A 20,845-nucleotide genomic window follows, 5' to 3' on the forward strand; every position below is an offset into this window, starting at 1 on the left:
CTTGGGACTTGCACAGCTCAACAAAACTCCCCTACCCTTTACTTTGCAGCAAAAGGAACGTTCCCAACTCAGGTCACTCTACAGCGCTCCTCACAGACAAATCGACTGTGCCTTAAAGATGGCCAACTGTCAGATCAGGCACCTACAGACTTGAACCCTGAGGAAGTGTTCCTATTCCCTGGGTATTTCTAGTGTTACCTATTTGCAAACTGCTTCACTCTAGATCCTGAACGTGGGAGAAAATTACTGAATTATGACAAAATCAGACAGATACTATTATTTAAGACCTTTATTAACAGGTGCTTGCAGTTTGTTGACTTTTTTTTTCTTTTTTGAAAAAATCAAGTTGTAAACTTTTATTACAAATTAAAAATGAAGTTCTTAAAAATCTCAACTTGACCAGATATGAAACAATTTAAAAACCAGTAAAGGTGTATTGAGAAAAACCAGGCCTTTTTTTTTTTCCTTAAAAAACACGTTTGTCATTACCAAAAAGAGACATCTTTAGGTAAAAATAATAAAAACCCCATGCTGCATAGATAATGCAGATAGTTCTAGTGTATCTGGTCAACGGGCAAAAAGCAAGCACTTCAGGTCTTCAGCTCCAATCTTTGTTCATTTCTTATTGCTGGAATTTCATATTCATTTCTTCTTGTTGGATGACCAAACTGCAAAGAAAAGATTCTTATTTACCATCCTCTCAAATCTTCAGATAGTGGACCACACTTGTAGGGGCTCATCAGTCACATTCTAACCATTTCATTTGCTTTAGCCCAAGGATGACTTATTTACAGCAGATGTGGACTCTGGATGCGTGTGGTTCATCTTTTGCTACCCAGTGTATACAGAAGGGGAGAAAACGTCAAACCCAGGGCCAGAGCTAAGTTTTCACCAAAAGGAAACATAAACGTGAGCTAGGCGGGGCAGATCTGTCATTTCTAAGCTGGTTTCAAATTCTGAGATCTGGCGGCTTCTGCCTCAGTGCTGAGATTAAAGGTGGGCACTACTACACTGGGCAAGGCTACTTTACAAATCTTGAAAATTTACAACACTGTCTTCAGAGCACAAGGAGCAAGACTTTGCTTAGCTTTCTGTTAAGATCTCAAAGTTGATTCAGAAATGCAGGCAGCTCACAGTCAAAAGGTACAAGGTGACGACTGACCTAAGGGGGACATTTGTCTAGCTTGCATCAGAGTGGACACCACCATAATAAAACGGCTTGTCTGTCTTTATGACTGAGTTTCTTTTGCACTGAGCACAGTAGTGGAGGCCAGAGGGTGCCTACTTACCCGGATGATGGTAGAGATGGTAAGCCGGCATTTACTCGGCCCCGCCCTGCTCAGCCTCGGGAGCGGACGAATTCTCAGCTGGTGGATCGGCTGCTTTTGTCTCTTTGCCATCTTGTGGTTTAGGGTTCTCTGGGCGTCTACGTCGGTAATTGAAGTTGCGGCGATACCGACGTTGAGGTGGCTGCTGACCTTGGGTCTCATCTCCTTGATTTTCCTTGTCCTCTTCAGTGCCGTCCTCTCTAGGTTGTCTTTGGCGAGGAGGGCCCCTGAAATGAACACTATATAAACTCAGGAACAGGAATAGCTCTTCTCCTTGGCATTTGGCTGCACTGACCATTTTCTTTAAGTGGTTTTTCAGATAGCTTAGCAAAAATATAAGTTACTCTCAAAAGCCAAGTGCATGAGAAGTTTGTTCTCTGTTTCATTCATATAAACCAAGGCCAGTTAAGCCAAGTCTGCTGTTCAAAGCATGTTGGTGCAGGCACTCAAAGGTATCTTTTGGCTCTATATATTTTCTTGCCAACAACAATTCTATTGTATTTTTGGGGGGGGGGCGGTTTTCTTTGTGTAATAGAGCCCTGGCTGTCCTGGACTCTTGTTGTAGAAGAGAAACCTATCTTGACCCCTCCTCCTGCCCCCAAAATGAGAAATAGGTTTAAAAAAGCACAAAAGAGCAGGGCATGGTGGCACAAGCCTTTAGTCCCAGTGCTCGGGGGAGGCAGAGGCAGGCGGATTGTTGTGAGTTCAAGACCAGCCTGGTCTACAAAGTGAGTCCAAGACAGCCAAGGCTACACAGAGAAACCCTGTCTTGAAAAACAAAACAAAACAAAAAAAACACGAACAATATCCTGTTGTTGCCACCTATAGACTAATGTATAGACTGGTATGAAAGTATGCTTCATATTTACACTGTGGTAATGGGTATAGTATTAAAACATCATCAAATGGACAGGAAGAAATCAGTATCATACAACCAGGGGTTGTTGACATAGTCTAGTGGTTAAGTTTTCACAGCCCCCACAACTACCTGTTCTTAACCAGTTCCAGGAGACCTGGCCTCTGACAACCAAGCATGTGTGGGGCACACATGCAAGCAAAACATTCAAATAAAATAAATCTAAAACACAGTACAAGGCTGGGCATGGTGGTACATGCCTTTAATTCCAGCGCTCAGGAGGCAGAGGCAGATTGATCTGTATCTTTTGAGTTTGAAAACAATTTGGCCTACAGAAGAGTTTCAGAACAGTAAAGGCTACAACACTGTCTCAAAACAAATGAATAAAAACATAGGATTAGCAGGTGTGGTGGTGCACATCTTTTTTATTGTAGCTCTGAGGAAGAGGCAATTTCTTTTGAGTTCTGGGCCAGTCAGAATTACCAGGTGAAACACTGTCTCAAAATAAAATCACCCTGGGAGGCAGAGGCAGGTGCCTCTGTGAGTTCGAGCCCTGTCTGGTCTATAAAGCAAGTTCTGGACAGCCAGAGTTACATAGAGGAAACCCTGTCTAGAAGAAAACAAAACAACCCCCTCCCCCAAATAATAAATAAATAAAATCAAACCATCACAGGGTAATTAATAAGCTCACAGACCCTGGCCATGTTAGGTGCTATGATACATGCCTTTTATCCTAGTTACTGAGGAGGCCAGGGCAGGTAGTTGAGGCTGGCAGCTCAGGCAACTCAGCTATTAAAAACAAGGAATTCCTTAAGTTTGTGGACAGATGGATTGAACTAGAAATGTTCATAATGAGTGAGTTAACCCAGAAGCAGAAAGAGTCAAATGGTTTATACTTGTATCTGGACACTAACCCAAAGGGCATGTCCCATAAAGTCTTTGCTTACCAGACTTCCTATTGGGACTCTAGGTGAGAGAAGCAAGGGAAAATAGAAGGACCCAGCGGGTAATAGAAACGTACAAGTAAAACATTATGATGAGTGGATCTGGGCCCAGGGGTCCTGCTCAAACTATGGCACCAGCCAAGGGCAATGTGCAGTAAACTTCAAACCCCTACCCAGATCTAGCCAATGGACAGGACATTCTCCACCTGCACTCAGAGGAAGGATAGCAGGGTACCAAGAAGAGAATTGATACCCTATGCGCATATACAGGGGGAGGGGTCCCCCTCAGTCAGTCATAGGGAAGGGGAGTAAGGGGAAAATGGAAGGAAGACAGGAATGGGAGGATGCAACGGATGGGATAAAAATTCAAATGTAATATGAATAAATTAATAAAACATTAAAAAAGGAAAAAGAAAAAACAAACAAAAAAGCCAGGGGGAGGAGCTGTGACAGCTCAGATGGTTAAGTGCTCACCACCAAATGTGTTCAGATCACCAGTATGACCCAAGAGAGAAACCTGGATGGTGCTGCCTACACACCAGCGCCGGGGACAGAAACCAAGGGCTCCCTGGCCAGCCAGTCTAGCTCAACCAACGAGCTCCAGATCCAGTTCAAAACCGAGAGAAATGACAAAGACAGCCAATGTTGACATACACACAAATACCCCACACTCACAAAGCTGGGAAGGAAAAAAAGTCATGATACTCACTGGTGAGTGCTTGTCAGACAAGTGGTGATGGGATTCAATTCCAAACTCCAGATTCTAGGGTGGGATGAGAAACTGGCTACTAAGGCAGAGTCTCCAAATGTATGGAGGACATGCTGGGTTTTTAAACCCCTAAACCTTCAACCACAAATGAAACTATCTCATTGCAATATGCCATCAGCAACACTGCCTGAAAGTTCAGTAGAGATGGTGCTCATGAAGCTTTTCCTCAATTACCCCAGTAGTTCCTTCACCTAAAATACCCAGGTCACGGCCTCTCTATACTTATGTAGACAGGTTCTTCGTGGGCTCGGGTTGACTTGTGTACGCTGTGACGGGCAGTGGACACCTCCCAGTGCTTGCAAGATCACCTTTCCCTTTCTTCTCTCCTAAGTGGCATGCTTTAGATACTGCCATTTGGATAGACTTTTTTCTTTCTAAATAAGGTTCCTCTGTGTAGCCTTCCTTGGCTGTCTTGGACTGCTTTGTAGACCAGGCTCACAGTGATCCACCTGCCTCTGTCTCTGTGAGTGCTGGGATTACAGGCATGTACCAACACACCCGGCTCATCTGAATTACTTACTTTTTCAAGGATGGGAACTTTTCCTTTAAAATAATGGGGGGGGGGGTCCAAAACACCCCCCCAAAACAGATCTCAACTACACAACTTTAAAACAAGTTGTTTTACAAAGCAGTGCCAAGCCAGGCGTGGTGGTGCATGCCTTTCATCTCAGCACTTGGATCGCTGTGAGTTCAAGGACAGCCAAGGCTACACAGAGAGACCCTATCTCGAAAAACAAAACAAAACCAAAGCAGTGCCAAAGACTGCAAAGAATACTTTGGCAAAGATTACTCACTTCAGCATCACACTCAGTGTAAGAGAATGTTAAGTCTTAACCCACAAAAGACCAAGCAGCACACCGCTGGAAAGCCTAACATCTGGCTGAAGAACACAACAGTTTATGATGGACCATACCTGCGGAATCGCGGTCTGTAACCCCGATACATATTCTGTCTCACTGGTCTACCTTGCTCTCCTGCACCCTGGTTGTCAGCACCCTGAAAAGACACCAGAAATTAAAGTCTATTTCATTAATAACAAAATCCCAATCTGGCAAATTCAAACTTTTTTTTGGTTTGTTTTTTGAGACAGCTTCTCTTATAGTCTTGGCTGTTCTCCAACTCACAGAAATCCACCTGCTGGAATTAAAGGCATGTGCCACCATGCCTGGCCGCAAATTCAAACTTTTGTTTGAGACAGGGTCTCCCTCCCAACATCAAACTTAAGACTTCTGCTTGCCCCTGCCTCCAGAGTGCAGGGGTTAAAGGCACGCACCGCCACTGCCCCAAGTCAAACTCTTTGAGTGCAAGAAATGTTATAATTAGGATCACACCATAAACAAGCCCAGTGTTACTTCACAATTGAAAGTGCACTCTGTGGGTAACAGGCTGATGTAGGAGAAAATTACCAGGCGATATTGAGATACAATCTTTTGGGACTGGAGAGGTGACTCAGAGGTTAAGAATATTGGCTGTCTGTCCACATCCTGAGTTCAATTCCCAGCAACCACATGGTGGCTCACAACCATCTATAATGTGATCTGATGCCCTCTTCTGGCCTGCAGGTGTACATGCAGATAGAGTGCTTATTTATATACACAATTAAGTAAATCCTTAAAAAACAAACCAAAAAACTAAACAATCTGTTATAGGAATGGAGGGCAGCCTCTCACTCACCATCTACCTAGGATACTCAGGGCCCTAGGTCTGACTTCCAAGACAACACAAAATTGCTCTTTTGGCACTTACCTCCATCACTTCTCCTTGCACAGGCGGGTTGGAATACTGTGGTCGACGCCCATAGGGTCTCCGCATGTAGTAAGGTGGGAACCTTCGCCTACGATAGGGCCGGCGCTGTTGGGCCTGGCCTTCAGGAGCACTTTCCGATCCCTCATTCTTTTCCCCACTCTCACTATTCTGGTAGTTTTGCTGGTAATTGCGTGGAGGACCCCTACGACGTGGATAGCGTCTATAATGGTTACGGTCTGCTGCGTATTTACTGCCTTGAACTGGAACTCCACCAGGGCCTGTAACATTTGCTGCCTCCGCACCCTACAAAAGTCATTATTGATTGACAATAACAAAGGAAATGCAGATATTCAATAAATTTCACACAAGCTGGGGAGGGGAAAACAAAAACAAACAAAACACACACAACAACAACCCAAGAAAAAACAAAATGGAGGGGTCTTCTGCACGGGCAATGGGTGCATAAGAATGACCAAATCATCAGCTCATCACTGTTCTCAAGAGATGCTCTCTAACTGCAGCCAGCACATTAGGCTTGATGCACCTGTGTTCCGTGTGGTCACCAGAACACATCATCCGTCCAGTTAGAGCCACCAACCTAAGGGATGAGCTCTCCACATGATTTCCATACCGAAGTCAAACCTTTACACAAAAAGCATCCTCACCTTTTCTCCTTCAACAACATCAAACTCCACAGTCTCTCCATCTCCTACACTGCGAAGGTACTTCCTGGGGTTATTCTTCTTTATGGCAGTCTAGTAACATCATTCCAAAAATAGATTAACAGAGGAGAAGAATGTGCTTTTTCATGTAAAACGTACCAGCGTCAATATCATTTAGCTTGGATATACACTTAATATTTGCTTTTCGTAAGACCAAACTGTCAATAATTTAAGAAAGCAGGGACAATTGTTACTCCCAATCTCAACAGAAAGACTCCAATCTTACTTTACCACTATTTACAAAACTAAAATAGTTTAATACTCAAAACAGACACCACAATGTGTAAGATGCTTTTTGGAAAAGCATCACATATAAACTTGGAACAAAATAAAGGCTCCATCTATCCCCCAAAGACTGCACTTAGCAGTAGAAGCTAACACAGTCAGCTGAGAGGACAGGCGAGCTTTTTTACATGCTTCAACGCTGACCATGACCAACTATTGTCCCTTTACAGTATCAAACTCAATTACAAATGTCAACCAAATCCCTTCCGGCCTGCCTGTACACTTCCATGGAATGCATTTCAGGTGTGTCTACACCACTCTTTGTATTTCTATAATATATACACACATATACATGGGACTGTTGGTTATTAATTCATTACGTTCCTAGGAACCAGTTAAGTCTTAATTATATATAGGGCTTAAATACCAAGTGTCCAAGGCGACAACGTTATTAAGTGGCAGGAGAACTTTTCTAAACCTAGGTCTTGGGACTCCAAATCCCACGTTCATCCACATCACAGCAGTGTGCATTGCACGTTCACTCATGCATTTCTATTCCAGAGGAGGCAGGACGACCAACAAATGTGAGGCCAATTTAAGCTCCAGTACTCGATACACCACACAACCTGAGCTGCCCAGCCAAGTCCCAAGAACAACTCCATGTTGAAGCCACTTGTAAAATAAATACAAAAGCATATTGGTGACACTTTGTGGGATAATTAAGACTGGGTGAGTTGAGTGATATAATTGAGCTCATCTGTCATCTGAACTCCTGTATAGTTTCATACCTTTTATATATAGCCAACTCTCAATTATTTGCAGTCATAGGAGATAGCAGACGTATGCATTAAAATCCCCAAACACATCAGTATTTATCTTTAGCCCCCTCCAATCTTTCATGGCTGTCAATGGCAGTAAGAGTAGTGAGTCTCATTGCCTGCCTGTTAAATCTGCTTGTTTTCAACATGTAACAGAAACAGGTTAACCGGGTTAACCACCTCTCCCTTAAGGAGAATGCTGTAACCCAAGCTCTTAGCTATCTGAACAGTGGTGAGCACAGAAACAGATTCTGTCTTCTGATCTCTGATGAGTTAAAAAAAAAAAAAAAAAAAAAGGTGGTTGAAAATTCTTAAAATAATAAGTGGGCACAACAGTCCCAGTTAAAAGCTGATCAGTGTCCAGTATGTACTTTCTGTTTTCTCCCAAAAACCATTGACAGCAAATTAGTTATTTCCTGACCAATCACAACTGTGTTGTGATGCTTTCCACTTAATGTTTAATTACCAGTGAGGATTTCAGTTTCCAGCCAACTCTAAAAGGTGAAAACAGAACACACCACTATTCTAAAAATGCTTTAGGATGAAAGACCTGCCTTATCCTGCACAATGCTAGCTTCCTATTTTCTTGAGGCAACTATTTTGTGGCTCTGTTCCATAAAGATTCGTCCTTACCAAAGGCAGACCTGGAAATGTCTTGCCAGTGTTTCTGTGTATTTATAGTAACATTATTCAAGTTTAGACTTGTAGTGGTTATCTGTCTGAAACTAGGTATGAAAACTGAGTGCCATCTATTGAACAGATTCAATATTTTAAAGTCTTAATGAAATCCTAATCAAAACCTTTTAAAATTAAGTGCATTCTCTAGAGCAATGCTTCACCCTACACTCTAGTCACGGCATTACTTCTTCAGCTGCAGGAACTAAAGAAGTCCTTGGACTTAACCTCTAGCAAAGAACCACAACTGAGAGCACATCCACCCGTTTCTTCTTACAGGCTTAGCCAATAGTGCGGAGCTCTACAAGAGCACTCACCTGGTGTACAAATACGTCTTCCTTGGTGTCATTCCTGCAAGACACAACCAAGATCAGCAAGTGAAAACCCTGAAAGCACGTTTCACTGCCCAAGACAACTGGATGCCCCAATTTCCCCAGAGATGCCCTAGCTGCCTAGGATTAAGCAGAAAATCATCTGTCTTTTAACGTTTGAGTGTGGGCAGGGCAACAACATTAGGAACCTTAGAGAAATGAATTTTCACATATTTAGTGATTAGCTTACCCTCTTCACTATCAGCAGGGGTGGGGGTGGGGGGTGGCGGGGGAAGGGGAGAGACAGTGAAAGCACAAGCTACATGAACTGTTTTAAAGACTGAAGGGCTAGAAACAGTGATAAACCCACTCAGTACCTGTAAGAAGGTAACAAACATGGCTAAGGCAGGGTTAACAAAATGAGCCATAATTCAAAGTATAGAAGTGACAAGCAGCACGCAGCACTCCTACTCCTTACCCTGTTAAACATTAACAACAGCCCGGCACATGCCTTTATCTATAGACCAGTATTACCAACAGTAGTCACTCTCACTTCCTCCTCACCATTTCTAACCTCCAAACTCCAAGGTAACACGCACACCCCTCAGAAAACACAGATGAGGAAACTGTGCACACCGACTTGTACCTAACTGTTTCTAATAGCACACATCCCTCCTTCCACACGTCTTTTCAGACATCAACAATCCTTAACAGAAAGTGAAATTGCCAACAAATAGATATGGAGCAAAGCTTTATTTTTTGATAGTCTCAAGCCCAGCCTGATCTTGAGTTTCTGAGTTGTGCCTCAGCTTCCGGTGTTGAGTGGATTAGCTACAGGGATTTACTAGGAAACTAGACAAAGTCCTTCATTAGAAGAATATAGTGTGATAAAACTGCTGCATAAAATGCAGTGGTTGATTGTAAGGACATCTAAATAAGCAGAGCCCAGCAAGTTAGTTCAAAGTTCAACAGAGAGGAAGTGGCCAAGTCTTAACACTAAAGGACCGCCTAATGAGGTTATTTAGGCTATCTTTCTTGGGGCAACAAAGGAGGAAACTGAGACAATTGGAAATGAAAGTGAGAATTCATTAGGAACCTAAAGAACCACTTGGAGAAATTTTTTTCACCTTTAATGATCCATTCCCCTCTCTTCACTACTAGTAAGCCAGAGAAATGGCTCAGTATTAGTTCAAAATACTGATATTTTAGTATTTAATAACCAAAGATGCCATTGGTATACTGTTAAGAAGCAAAGTAAGCACCAAAGAATTCATTCAAAAGGACTTCAATATTGAACAGAAAAATAACAGCTCCATTATCACAACATAATTGATTTGCTGGAACAGAACAATTTGCAAATCTCATTGTTGGTTTCATTTAGAAATAAATAATAAAAAATTTTTTTGAGGAAAGGTTTCTCTGTGCAGCCTTAAGTGTCCTGGAATTTGCGCTACAGACCAAGCTGGCCTCAATCTGTGACTTCCAAAACAGCCAGGACTTATATATAGACACCATCTCAAACATGCGCCCCACCCCCACCCCAATCATAATAGTTTTACACTAAGCAAAGGCAGTATGTGAGCCTTAAACTTATTTTTGCTTATTTAATTAAGTTTGCAGTCTAAGGCCTTTAATTCCAGCACTCAGGAGGCAATTGTTTATATGTTTAGATATAGTCCCAATATGTAGACCAGAGCCAGGCTCAGGCACACACCTGTAATCCCAGCACTCTGGGAGTTGGAGGCAGGCGGGCTGCTCTGAGTTCAGTTCAAGGCCAGCCTGGTCTACACAAAGCAAGTTCATGACAGTCAAGGCTACCCTATCTTTAAAAAAAAAAGTGTCCGGCATGGTGATACATGTCTTTAATTCCAGCACCTAGGAGGCAGAGGTAGATAACTGCTGTGAGTTTGAGGCCAACCTGGTCTACAAAGCAGTTCAGAACAGGCAAGGCTACACGAAGAAACCCTATCTCAGAAAAACAAAACCAAAGAGCTGGGTGTGGTGGCCCACTCCTTTAATCCCAGCACTTGGGAGGCAGAGGCAGAGGCAGGTGGATCTCTGAGTTCTAGGTCAGCCTGGTCTACAAAGCAAATTCATGACAATCAATGCTACAGAGAGAAACCCGTCTTAAAAACCCAAAAAGTAGACCAGGCAGGCCTCAACTCAAGACCCAGAGATCTGCCTGCCTCTCAAGTACTGGGATTAAAGGTGTGTATCACCTAATAGTTGCTGTTTTAATATGCTTTATTTAAACTGACAGGGGCAGTAAGATGGTTCATCAAGTTAAGGTGCTTACTTGAAAAGCCTGACCATGTGAAGTGGATCCCTCCCACACAAGGATAACTTCTGCAAGTTGTCCCCTGACCTCCAAATGTTTTCACACCCCCTAGTAAATAAATGCAATATAATAATGAATGAGCTTGGTATAATGGTATAAACCTTTAACCCCATCACTTGGGAGGCAGATCTCTGAATCTGAGGTCAGCTAAGACAACAGAGTGAAGCCGGGCGTGGTGGCAAAAGCCTTTAATCCCAGCACTCGGGAGATCGCTGTGGGTTCGAGGCCAACCTGGTCTACAGAGTGAGTCCAGGACAGCCAAGGCTACACAGAGAAACACTGTCTTGGAAAACAAAAACAAAAACAAGAAAAACAAAAAAGACTACAGAGTTTGAGGACAGCCAGAGCTACACAGAGGGGGTCTGTCAAAAACAAAAAACAAAAAACAAAAAAAACCAAGAGTATCCATTAAATTCAGCATTCACAAAGGGTATTTTCTATTCACAATAAAGTTATGTACAACTTACTTCTGGGTTATATAAACTGTTATGTATCTAGTTAGGACAGCTTTTAAAAATAGGATAATGCTGGCAGTCAGACAGCATTTCCTAAGAACATTATTATTTTGTGGATGCACAGAGATATGGAAACCCAACCACAAACACAGCAGCTAGTAGCAGTGACTAGACCAGCCTACTAGTAGAATGATATCCAAGTGTTTGCAGATATCAGGGAAGAAGACTGACAGTTCCTAAAATACATTTTCATCCAAGCTAAAATAGCATCCGTTTGAACACACTAAATCAATGTAGTTACAACTTAATAAAAGGACTGAGTGGGCAGGCATGGTGGCACATGCTTTTAATCCCAGCACTCCTGAGGCAGAGGCAGGCGGACTGCTTTGAGTTTGAAGCCAGCCTGGTCTACAAAGTGAGTCTAGGACAGCCAAGGCTACACAGAGAAACCCTGTCTCGAAAAACCAGTAAGTAAATAATAAAAGACTGAGGGAAAGAAAACACTATAGGAGCTGCAGAGATGGCTCAGTAGCTAAGAACACTTGCTCTTGCCAGAACCAGATTTGGATCCCAACACCTGCCACTCCAGTTCCAGGAGATTCAACGTCCTTATGGGCTGTGGGGACCAGGCAAACATGTGGTGCAAATATACACAGCAGCCTGTATTACTGAAGACTAACTTGTAAACATTATACTAGGTGTTTCAAATATACCATTCAACCCTCACAATTCTGTCAAAGGAGTATCATGGTCCCTACCAACCTTTCAAAGCAGGGAACTGAAATATCACATGGTCATTTGTTCACAAGATTGAATTCTGACTTCGGGGGGGCTCTGGTCTTTACTGCATTGTATTTTCAAAAATATTCTTACATTTTTACCTTAAAATAAATTTCAGAAACCTTTTAATTAAGGTTATTTGTTTGTCTGCTAGCCATGCAAATGCCAGGTGTGTACAGGTACCTAGCTGAGGAAGCCAGGAGTTACAAGGTGCTAGGAAGTGCTCTTATCTACAGCCCACATCTTACCTTCAGAGGCAGATTAAAACATGTCTCTTCCAATTGCAGGATGACTAGCAGTAACAAGAACCCCACATGCTTTCTTGATGTAGGTCAAGGAGGACAAACACAGCTTCCCCATCTCATTCCTACACAGCAATATACTAAGTGTTTACTAAACCTCTAAATCATGTATTGGATGCCTATCATTCAAATGCTAGCTCTCTAAAATTACTATTTTTATTCAATCTACGCAGACCAACTTCTTAAAGTTAAAAGCAACCTTAACAGGAACAAAATGACAAACAAAAAATATTGAACCCTCTCAAAGAAATCATCCATCATGGTGCTGGGGATTGACAAAATATTTATGAAGTACTTCCTTACTAACACACATTAGTGCCTTAAGTAAGATATACCATAAGTTTATTCACAACAAAACATTCTACATTCTATTAAAACTACTAACATCAATTTCCAAGCCCTGAAGCTTGCCCTAAAATCACAAATCCCTCTTAACTTCTTATTTGTTCTCAGGCATGACTGTAGATGCTCCCAAGGGTTTAGACAAGCCTGAAGGCCCTTACCTCCAACTACAGTCTCAGCGTCAGGAAACAGAGGGTTAATATACTCCCTGTGTCTTCTGGGGCACTTTAGGAGCAAATGATTTTACTTGGCAGAAAGAGAAAGAACCTCAACAGGATGAGGATTCTGTTCTAACTTAGTGACTGAGGGAGTAGCTGACTTCTTCCACCTTCTCTCTCTTTTTGGTTTTTCAAGACAGGGTTTGTCCAACGTTGGCTGTCCTGGACTCCCTTTGTAGACCAGGCTGTCCTCAAACTTTGCCTGCCTTTGCCTCCCAGAGTGCTGGGATTACAGGTGTGATACCAAGCCCAGCTGACTTCCATCATCTTAAAAATGGGTGGTCAGGGGCTGGGCGTGGTGGTGCAAGCCTCGGGAGGCAGAGGCAGACAGAATGATGTTGAGTTCAAGGAAGGGTCCTGATCCAGGACAGCCAAGGCTAACAAAAAAACAAAAACAAAAAGATGGGTGGTCAGTAACAGGTAGCTCACAGCTGGGCAGTGGTGGTGCATGCCTTTAGTCCTACCACTCAGGGAGAGAGGCTGGTGGGTCTTTTGCGTTTGAGGCTTGTCTCAAGGGTCCCAGCATTCAACCTTTGGCATGTCCCTTCCTTAAAACACTCACTGTCAAGTAGTCCTCAGGCCTTCTTGTGCAAGCCAATTTTAATATACACATCAAGACATTTCTGAGACGGAAACAACTAGGGTGATTTTAAAAGCCCAACAGAGGGGCAGGAGAGTTGGCTCAGCGGTTAAGAGCACTGACTGCTCTTCCAGGTCATGAGTTCAATTCCCAACAACCATAGGGTGGCTCACAACCATCTATAATGTGATCCTGTAGGGGTAAAAGCAGGCAGAGCACCATACATTAAATAAATAGATTTTAAAAAAAGCCCAAGAGATTTGTCAAAACCTTTCCAGTCTGCAAAAAGGTCCTCCCCCCCTTTTTTTGTTTTTTTCGAGACAAGGTCTCTCTGTGTTAGCCTTGGCCGTCCTGGACTCACTTTGTAGACCAGGCTGGCCTCGAACTCACAGCGATCCGCCCGCCTCTGCCTCCCGAGTGCTGGGATTAAAGGCGTGCGCCACAACGCCCGGCTTCCCCCCCCCCCCCCCCCGCCCTTTTTTTAAAAACCAGGAACACTGTATTAAAGTACTTCAAGTTGCCAGGCAGTAGTGGCGCACACCTTTAATCCCAGCACTTGGGAAGCAGAGGCAGGCAGCGCTTTGTGAGTTTGAGGCCAGCCTGGTCTACAAAGCGAGTCCAGGACAGCCAAGGCTACACACAGAGAAACCCTGCCTGGAAAACCAAAAGTACTTCAGGCATGGCAGTATTATACAATAGACTCAGCAAGCCAGGTGTGGTGGCTCATCTTTTAATCCCAGCTCTTGGATCTGAGTTCGAGGCTAGCCTGGTCTACAAAGCAGGTGTTCCACAATAGCCAGGGTTATACAGAGAAGCCACTGTCACAATCCCATTCTCACCCCTCCCCCAACCCTCAAAAACTTCTCAGCTATTTTTTTCTTGGAATATAAAAATGTATTGCTACCATCAATATTTAGGCTTTTGGTCTTTCCTTCTCGCCCTCCGACAGGCCAAGAGAGACTCTAGGAATACCAACATTGCATGATTCTTCTGACTAAACCCAGCATCCAGAGCTTCATTTTTCACTCAGGGAGGCTCAAACAACAATGACTGGGCAAACACCTGGGATTTTCTTGCTGCTCTCTGTCTTTTTTTGTATGCTTTGGTGTTTTGCAGGGTGTCATATCCTCTGGAACTGGAGTCACAGACAGCTGTGAACTGCCATGTGGGTGCTGGGAATTGAACCCGGGTCCTCTGGAAGAGCAGTCGGTGCTCTTAACCACTGAGCCATCTCTCTAGCTCCTTTCTTGCTGTTCTTGATGAGCTAGACCCCAACCACTACTTTCCCCCTTTGGTCTTCATGGCTGTGCCCAGGTAGGCTTTCTTATATCACTGAATGAGCCACATCTGGTCCTGTTGGGGACTATAGAGTACGGAGATCAAGACACCTGCCTACCCTGCCAGATCAAATCCTCACCCGAGTCGTAAAAAGCACACCCCAAACCTCCCCCACCTACCAAGCCAGGTGTGGTGGTACACACCTTTGATCCCAGAGGCAGCAGGCAGATCCGAGTTACAGGACAGCCAGAGAAACCCTGTCTCTTGAAAAACCTGACCAACCAACCACGATGATACCAGGTGGAGTTACCTCAGTAACTCTCCTTAAAAGACCCATTTTCTAGCCAGGTCCTGGCATATATGCCTGTAATCCCAGCAGATCAGTTCAAGGCCAGCTTGGTCCACAAAGAATCCAGGACAGTCAGGGCTATTAAGAGAAACTCTGTCTTGAAAATATAAACAAGGGCTGGAGAGATGGCTCCATGGTTTAAGAGCACTAGCTGCTCTTCCAGAGGTCCTGAGTTCAATTCCCAGCAACCACATGGTAGCTCACAACCATCTACAATGAGATCTGATGCCCTCTTTTGGTGAGCACGTGTACATGCAAGCAGAGCACTGTGTATGTAATAAATGAATAAATCTTAAAAAACACAAACCCACCACAAACAAACATCCATTTTCTTTTTTTGTTTGTTTCTGAGATAGGGTTTCTCTGTGTAGCCTTGGCTGTCCTGGACTCACTTTGTAGACCATGCTGGCCTCGAACTCACAGCGATCCATCCGCCTGCCTCTGCCCGCTGGGATTAAAGGCGCACACCATCGCTGCCTGGTTCAGACCCATTATTAACCCAATAACCAACAAAAAGACCTAGGAGGTCCAGTGTTTTTTTTCTTTAATCCTCAACTGCACCTCAATCTCAGTATAGGGTAGTAAGCAAACTCTTTAGTTTGCAAAGCCAAGCCAACTTACATACTAACTAGAACCTGTGGCTGCTCCGGACTTTAGGAAACACAGTAAAAGGTCACCAACCCGTCACCCTGAGGAATGGAGTCAGAAACAAAACCTCCAGTGTACATCACACGAAATCTTTAAATAGCTAATAGTCACCCGGTAAGAAATTATCTGTAACTATGTGGACAACCTCCAAACAGAAGGCGGCTAGGGTCCATTTTTCAGGGATTTCATATAACACAGCAATTGTTGAACAAATAGTCCAGAATAGTTAAGTTCAAATACTGCCTCTAATACTTCCTGTTTTTATGGGACAAATCACTCAGACCTGTGTTTCTGAGGAATAGCACCAAAGTCTCAAAGACTTTTATGTTAAGTCAATTAGATAGATCACTGGGGTTATGGGGGTAGGGTTGAGACAGGGTTTCTCTGTGTAGCCTTGGTTGGCCTGGACTTGCTTTGTATACCAGGCTGGCCCCAAACTCACAGCTATCCAGCCTCTTGAGTGCTGGGATTAAAGGCATGAGCCACCACTCCCGGCTTATAGATAGATCATCTTAACCACCTTACCACAGACCCTAATAAATGCTAGTCATATTATTGTTACTGCAGCCACTAGTTATAGACACAGACCCAAGGGGAGGACCTCCAAAGGAAGACTAACCCTGGTAGCAGCAAGCTCTAAATAAGGTCATAAAGCAAGCTCTTCAGAACAGGAGTTAAAAAGAAAGGCCTAGGGGCTGGAGAGATGGCTCAGAGGTTAAGAGCCCTGTCTGTTCTTCCAAAGAGAAACTCTGTCTTGAAAATACAAACAAGGGCTGGAGAGATGGCTCCATGGTTTAAGAGCACTAGCGGCTCTTCCAGAGGTCCTGAGTTCAATTCCCATCAACCACATGGTAGCTCACAACCATCTATAATGAGATCTGATGCCCTCTTCTGGCGTGTACATGCAGGCAGAACACTGTATATAAATAATACATAAATCTAAAACAAAACAAAACAAAACACAAAACAGCAACAAAAGGGACTATGTACATGGGCCAGGCAGATGGCTTGGCTGGAAAAAAAGCACTTGCTGTAAAACCCAACAACAGAGTCTGGCCAGGCAGTGGTGTCGCACGCCTTTAATCACAGCACTGGGGAGGCGGAGGCAGGGGGATCTCTTGTGAGGCCAACTTCATCCACAAAGCAAGTCCAGGATAGCCAAGGCTACAGAGAAGCCGGGTCTCATACAGAGTCTGACTCCCTAGAACCCATGTGAAATTCAGATGCAGCCTGTCTTCTGTCCTGCACACACAAGTGCTTGTAGCGCAGGCAAGCCCTCATACAAACACGCATGTAAACTTAAGTAACAGACTGTGGTTGAAAGAAAAGAAACAGAGATAAAAAGAAGGATGTCCCACGTAAAGGGAACAGCTCTGTAATTTTAAATTCTAACACTGAGCCACAACCCCACCCCCTAACTACTGCCACACATTCCTCTGAGGAAATGTTCTTGATGCATGCTTATCTCCTAACAAGCGTTTCAGGAGTATGGGCCACTCTCTACATCTAATAACCTGGAATAGTAATGTGGGGGAAGGATGCAAACAACTAAGTTACATGCTTTTCAAAGGGATAAAACAAATAATTTTCTTTGAATCCCTAGATTATAATGTCTCTAACAAACTAAAAGCTCTACGGGGCTGGGCGGTGGCGAGGCATGCCTTTAATCCCAGCATTTGGCAGGCAGAAGCAGGTGGATCTCTGAGTTTGAGGCCTACAGAGGTTTGAGTTTACAGAGTGAGTTCCAGGACAGCCAGAGCTGTTACACAAAGAAAAACTCCCTCAAACAACAACAACAACAACAACAACAACAAGCTCTATGGTTTCTATTTTGCTTGTGTTTTTGAGACAGGGTCTCTGGAGCCTTAACCACTTCACTCCTCTGTCTGACTGCTGGATTAGAGGTGTGCACCTCCACCCAGGCATTATTTAATTTCTTCCAGAGGGGGAGGCCTGATATGTAATCCAGGTTGTCCTTAAACTCACACAAATAGTAGAGCAAAGCATGACTGCTGATCTCCTGCCTCCTGGGATTACATGCACTCATCACTATGCTCTTTTATGCAGTGCTACAGGTCAACCCTAGGGTTTTAGGCACACTAGACAAACACTCTGTAACAGTGGAGTTACATGCCCAACCCCTTTATTTGAAAATTAAAAACAGCATTTAAAAAATAAAAAGCCTTAGGACAAAGAATTCTGACCAAGATGTAATTTAGGCTGCAACAAGCACCTCCTTAAAGGCACAAAAAGAAAATATCTAAAGAACCTAGAATCCAGAATCCACAATGCACTCCAAATACCTATCTTCCATTTGACAGGGCTGACCACCTCTGCAGTCAAGTGTGTCCAGCATTTGGTTTTCTTTTCTTTTTTTTAAAATTTGGTTTTTTGAGACAGGGTTTCTCTGTGTAGCCTTGGCTGTCCTGGACTCACTTTGTAGACCAGGCTGGCCTCGAACTCACAGCGATCCGCCTGCCTCTGCCTTCCGAGTGCTGGAATTAAAGGCGTGCACCACCACCACCCGGCCCAGCATTTGGTTTTCTATACTTTTCCTAACTAGGATACACGTCTGTTCATTCACTGGAACTAGACTTTACAGTGTATCTCATTAAAAAAGAACAGCACTAATATAATAGTGGGCTGAGAAACAAAGCACACGTAGCCAGTTAAATCAGTAATTGAGGTTAAGATAGTCTAACAAGGAATCATCAAAAGCCAATTACATTTAACTTGCCCAGAAGGATGACCAACTAAGCTGATACTAAGGACGCAGGACTCGGCCAAATGACTGTAATCTGTGCACAACATAACACAACTGCAGTACACTCATCTCAGATAAAAACTGCTTCAACAAACGCTGTAAGCATAGGCAAATGCTAAAATTTATTAAATGCATACAAAATGACAATTTACCCAACTGGAAAGGCTGCCAAGGAGGGAGAGCTAGCTACAATGAACCTAGGCTTAAAACTGTCCATTGGAAGGTAGGGCACACTGTTCTAGCATCACCTAGGACTGTTAGGATGGAAATCTCAACCAAAGCACCAACAATGATCAGTTTAAAAGTCACAGGAAACCAACCACACACAAGCAGCAAAGCATTGCATTTTCTTTGCTCACTAGTAACCCACTGAACAAAACAGAAAATGTAGCACTGGTCAGGAAAGCAAACAGCCTATGACAGTAGAAATCCTAGTCTGGAAAAACAAAATGTTTCCCTCTAATTGCAACTGTAGAGAACAGATCATTAAGTGATTGTAATCGCTTTTGCTTAAGTATTTCCACAACAGTGTGCGGTTCAATGAACGTTTTGTTTTTTGTGTTTAATCACTCGGTTACACTTAAAAGCCTAACTGTCCATTTGGTAGTAGTGTCCACTTCAGAAGCACTCTATGTCACTCTTAAGCGTTCTTTTTCACCATCTACTTATTTAACGCCTTCTAAGCAAGCATGTAAGAGAGAAAATGCTGAAATGGCGCCAAGTCTCACAGCTGTACGGCCAGGATTGCTGCTGGCACTCGCGGTGCTCTACACCCATGCAACTGCACTAGCCTTGGCAGCCATCTTGAACAACTGCCTGCGCTTACCACCTCGGGCTACAAACCATTCTATGGATCTATAAAGATGTAGTTTACAACTCTAAGCCAAATACAATCAAGGTTAAGTTCTCAAGGACTTAAGGCCACTCCAATAAGCTACAGCTAAAGCTTAACAAAAATTGATTTGATCAGCATGATTCCCTAACAAGGAAGTAGGAGAAATAAAAATTGAGGAAGAACCATTTCCTTTCAAAGATTTTTCTTGCACTTTGGACAAATGAGAGCCGTCTTTGGCTAAAGGAGATCTGTAGAAAATGTGATAAGGGGCCAAATGGACCGCATATTTCAGTGGTCTAAACAAAGGCAACCAAACCTTACAGCACAGATACCATCTCAGGCACTTGACATGTCAAATCACGTTTCCCCCCGAGAGGTTAATAAGGTGAAAAAAAAATCACCTGTATGTTAATTAGTGGGTCATATTCTCACATAGCAATTTCAACCGAGCAGAAAAGGATGTCAAGGTTAAAAACGTGCTTAGCCTGGAGATGCCTCAGTTTGATGCAAGGTAACTGTTAAGGCATGGCTCGCGCGCAGCGCCTTGCCTTGACCTGCTTGCTTTGTGCCAGAGCTTTAAGGCTAGTTCAAGATTGGTATTTCACGGCAAAACAAAGCAAGCAGCAGGGCCCACGGATCCGGTTAGCCAAGGAAGAAACAGCAAGGTCCTAACCTCCCTCCCTCCCCTGTCAGGCCCGTGGTGGCACTGGCCCCAGAGATTGCCCATGCAGGAGGCGGGCCCGGCATCTCTCACCTGTTGATGAAACCGTATCCGTTCCTTACATTGAACCATTTTACTGTTCCCAAAACCTTCGTTGCTGGAAAACAAAGCACAACAACGTCCAATCACCAGCTGGCCCTGGAAGTCGGTCCAGGATCCGGCCGCAGGCCCCGGCCGCCGCCCTCGCCGCACACGTGGGTGCGCCCGGGTTGCGCGGGTCCGAGGTGGGTGTGCGCCCGGGCGGCGAGCACGTGAGGGCCGGGAAAGCAGCCCGCGCCGCTTCGGCTGCGTAGGCGGCGACCCCCCCCACCCGAGCACGAGGGCCCCGGTGGGCGGGTGGGCGCGGGGGAGGGGCGGCAGCGGCCCGAGCAGCGGCGGGAGACCGGCGTGCGCGCGCCGCGGGCCTCCGGGCGGGCGGGGGGGGGGGGGAGGGGCGGCCGCGCAGTCGGTGGCTCGGGCCGCGTCGCCTAACGGTCCGGCCCCGCGGCCCCACCCCCGGTCCCTTTCTGGCGCTCACCGATGACCTTCTTGTCCCCGCCGGCGGGCGCCGCCGATGTGAGGCCGCCCGGGCCGCCACTAACCGCGCCGCTGCCCGTGGAGCCGGGCTTGGTGTCGGCGGCGCTGAGGGCGGCGGCGGGGGCGGCGGGCGGCTGCTGGGTCTCGGCCTCGCTGCTCATGGTTGCGGTGGTGGTGACTGGGGCCGGCGGCGACGGCTGCGGCTCCTCCCGGGTGTGATGGTGACTAGGCCGGCGGCGGCGGTGGGGCTCTCAGGGCTCTCTGGGGTCCGCTCTCCGCTCCCGCTACCGATCGAACTAGCGAGAATGGCGGGACGGGCGGGATA

The 20,845-nt window shown here is 44.8% G+C and overlaps 1 protein-coding gene across 1 annotated transcript; it reads right to left on the reverse strand.

Moving 5' to 3' along the window:
• Positions 1-274: 274 nt before the first annotated feature.
• Positions 275-20,821, reverse strand: YBX1 (Y-box binding protein 1). Its single transcript, XM_084787410.1, has 8 exons — positions 20,522-20,821; positions 20,038-20,101; positions 8,401-8,434; positions 6,309-6,398; positions 5,644-5,946; positions 4,811-4,893; positions 1,290-1,555; positions 275-668 (listed from the first exon to the last, which is right to left on the reverse strand). Exons 1-7 carry the CDS (start codon positions 20,679-20,681, stop codon positions 1,321-1,323), a joined length of 969 nt encoding a protein of 322 aa, XP_084643536.1. The 5' UTR covers positions 20,682-20,821; the 3' UTR covers positions 275-668; positions 1,290-1,320.
• Positions 20,822-20,845: the final 24 nt, after the last annotated feature.

This window comes from Acomys minous (genome assembly GCF_964271855.1).
Source record: "Acomys minous genome assembly, chromosome: 6".
Lineage (NCBI taxonomy): Eukaryota > Metazoa > Chordata > Mammalia > Rodentia > Muridae > Acomys > Acomys minous.

What these genes read in the sequence shown, in the direction of transcription:
- YBX1 (XM_084787410.1), bottom strand. Translation starts at nt 20,681, where the DNA reads ATGAGCAGCGAGGCCGAGACCCAGCAGCCGCCCGCCGCCCCCGCCGCC. An exon ending in CGGGGACAAGAAGGTCATCG is followed by an intron (nt 20,102 to 20,521) that starts GTGAGCGCCAGA and finishes TTTGTTTTCCAG; the next exon opens with CAACGAAGGTTTTGGGAACA. An exon ending in AAGACGTATTTGTACACCAG is followed by an intron (nt 6,399 to 8,400) that starts GTGAGTGCTCTT and finishes TGATGTTACTAG; the next exon opens with ACTGCCATAAAGAAGAATAA.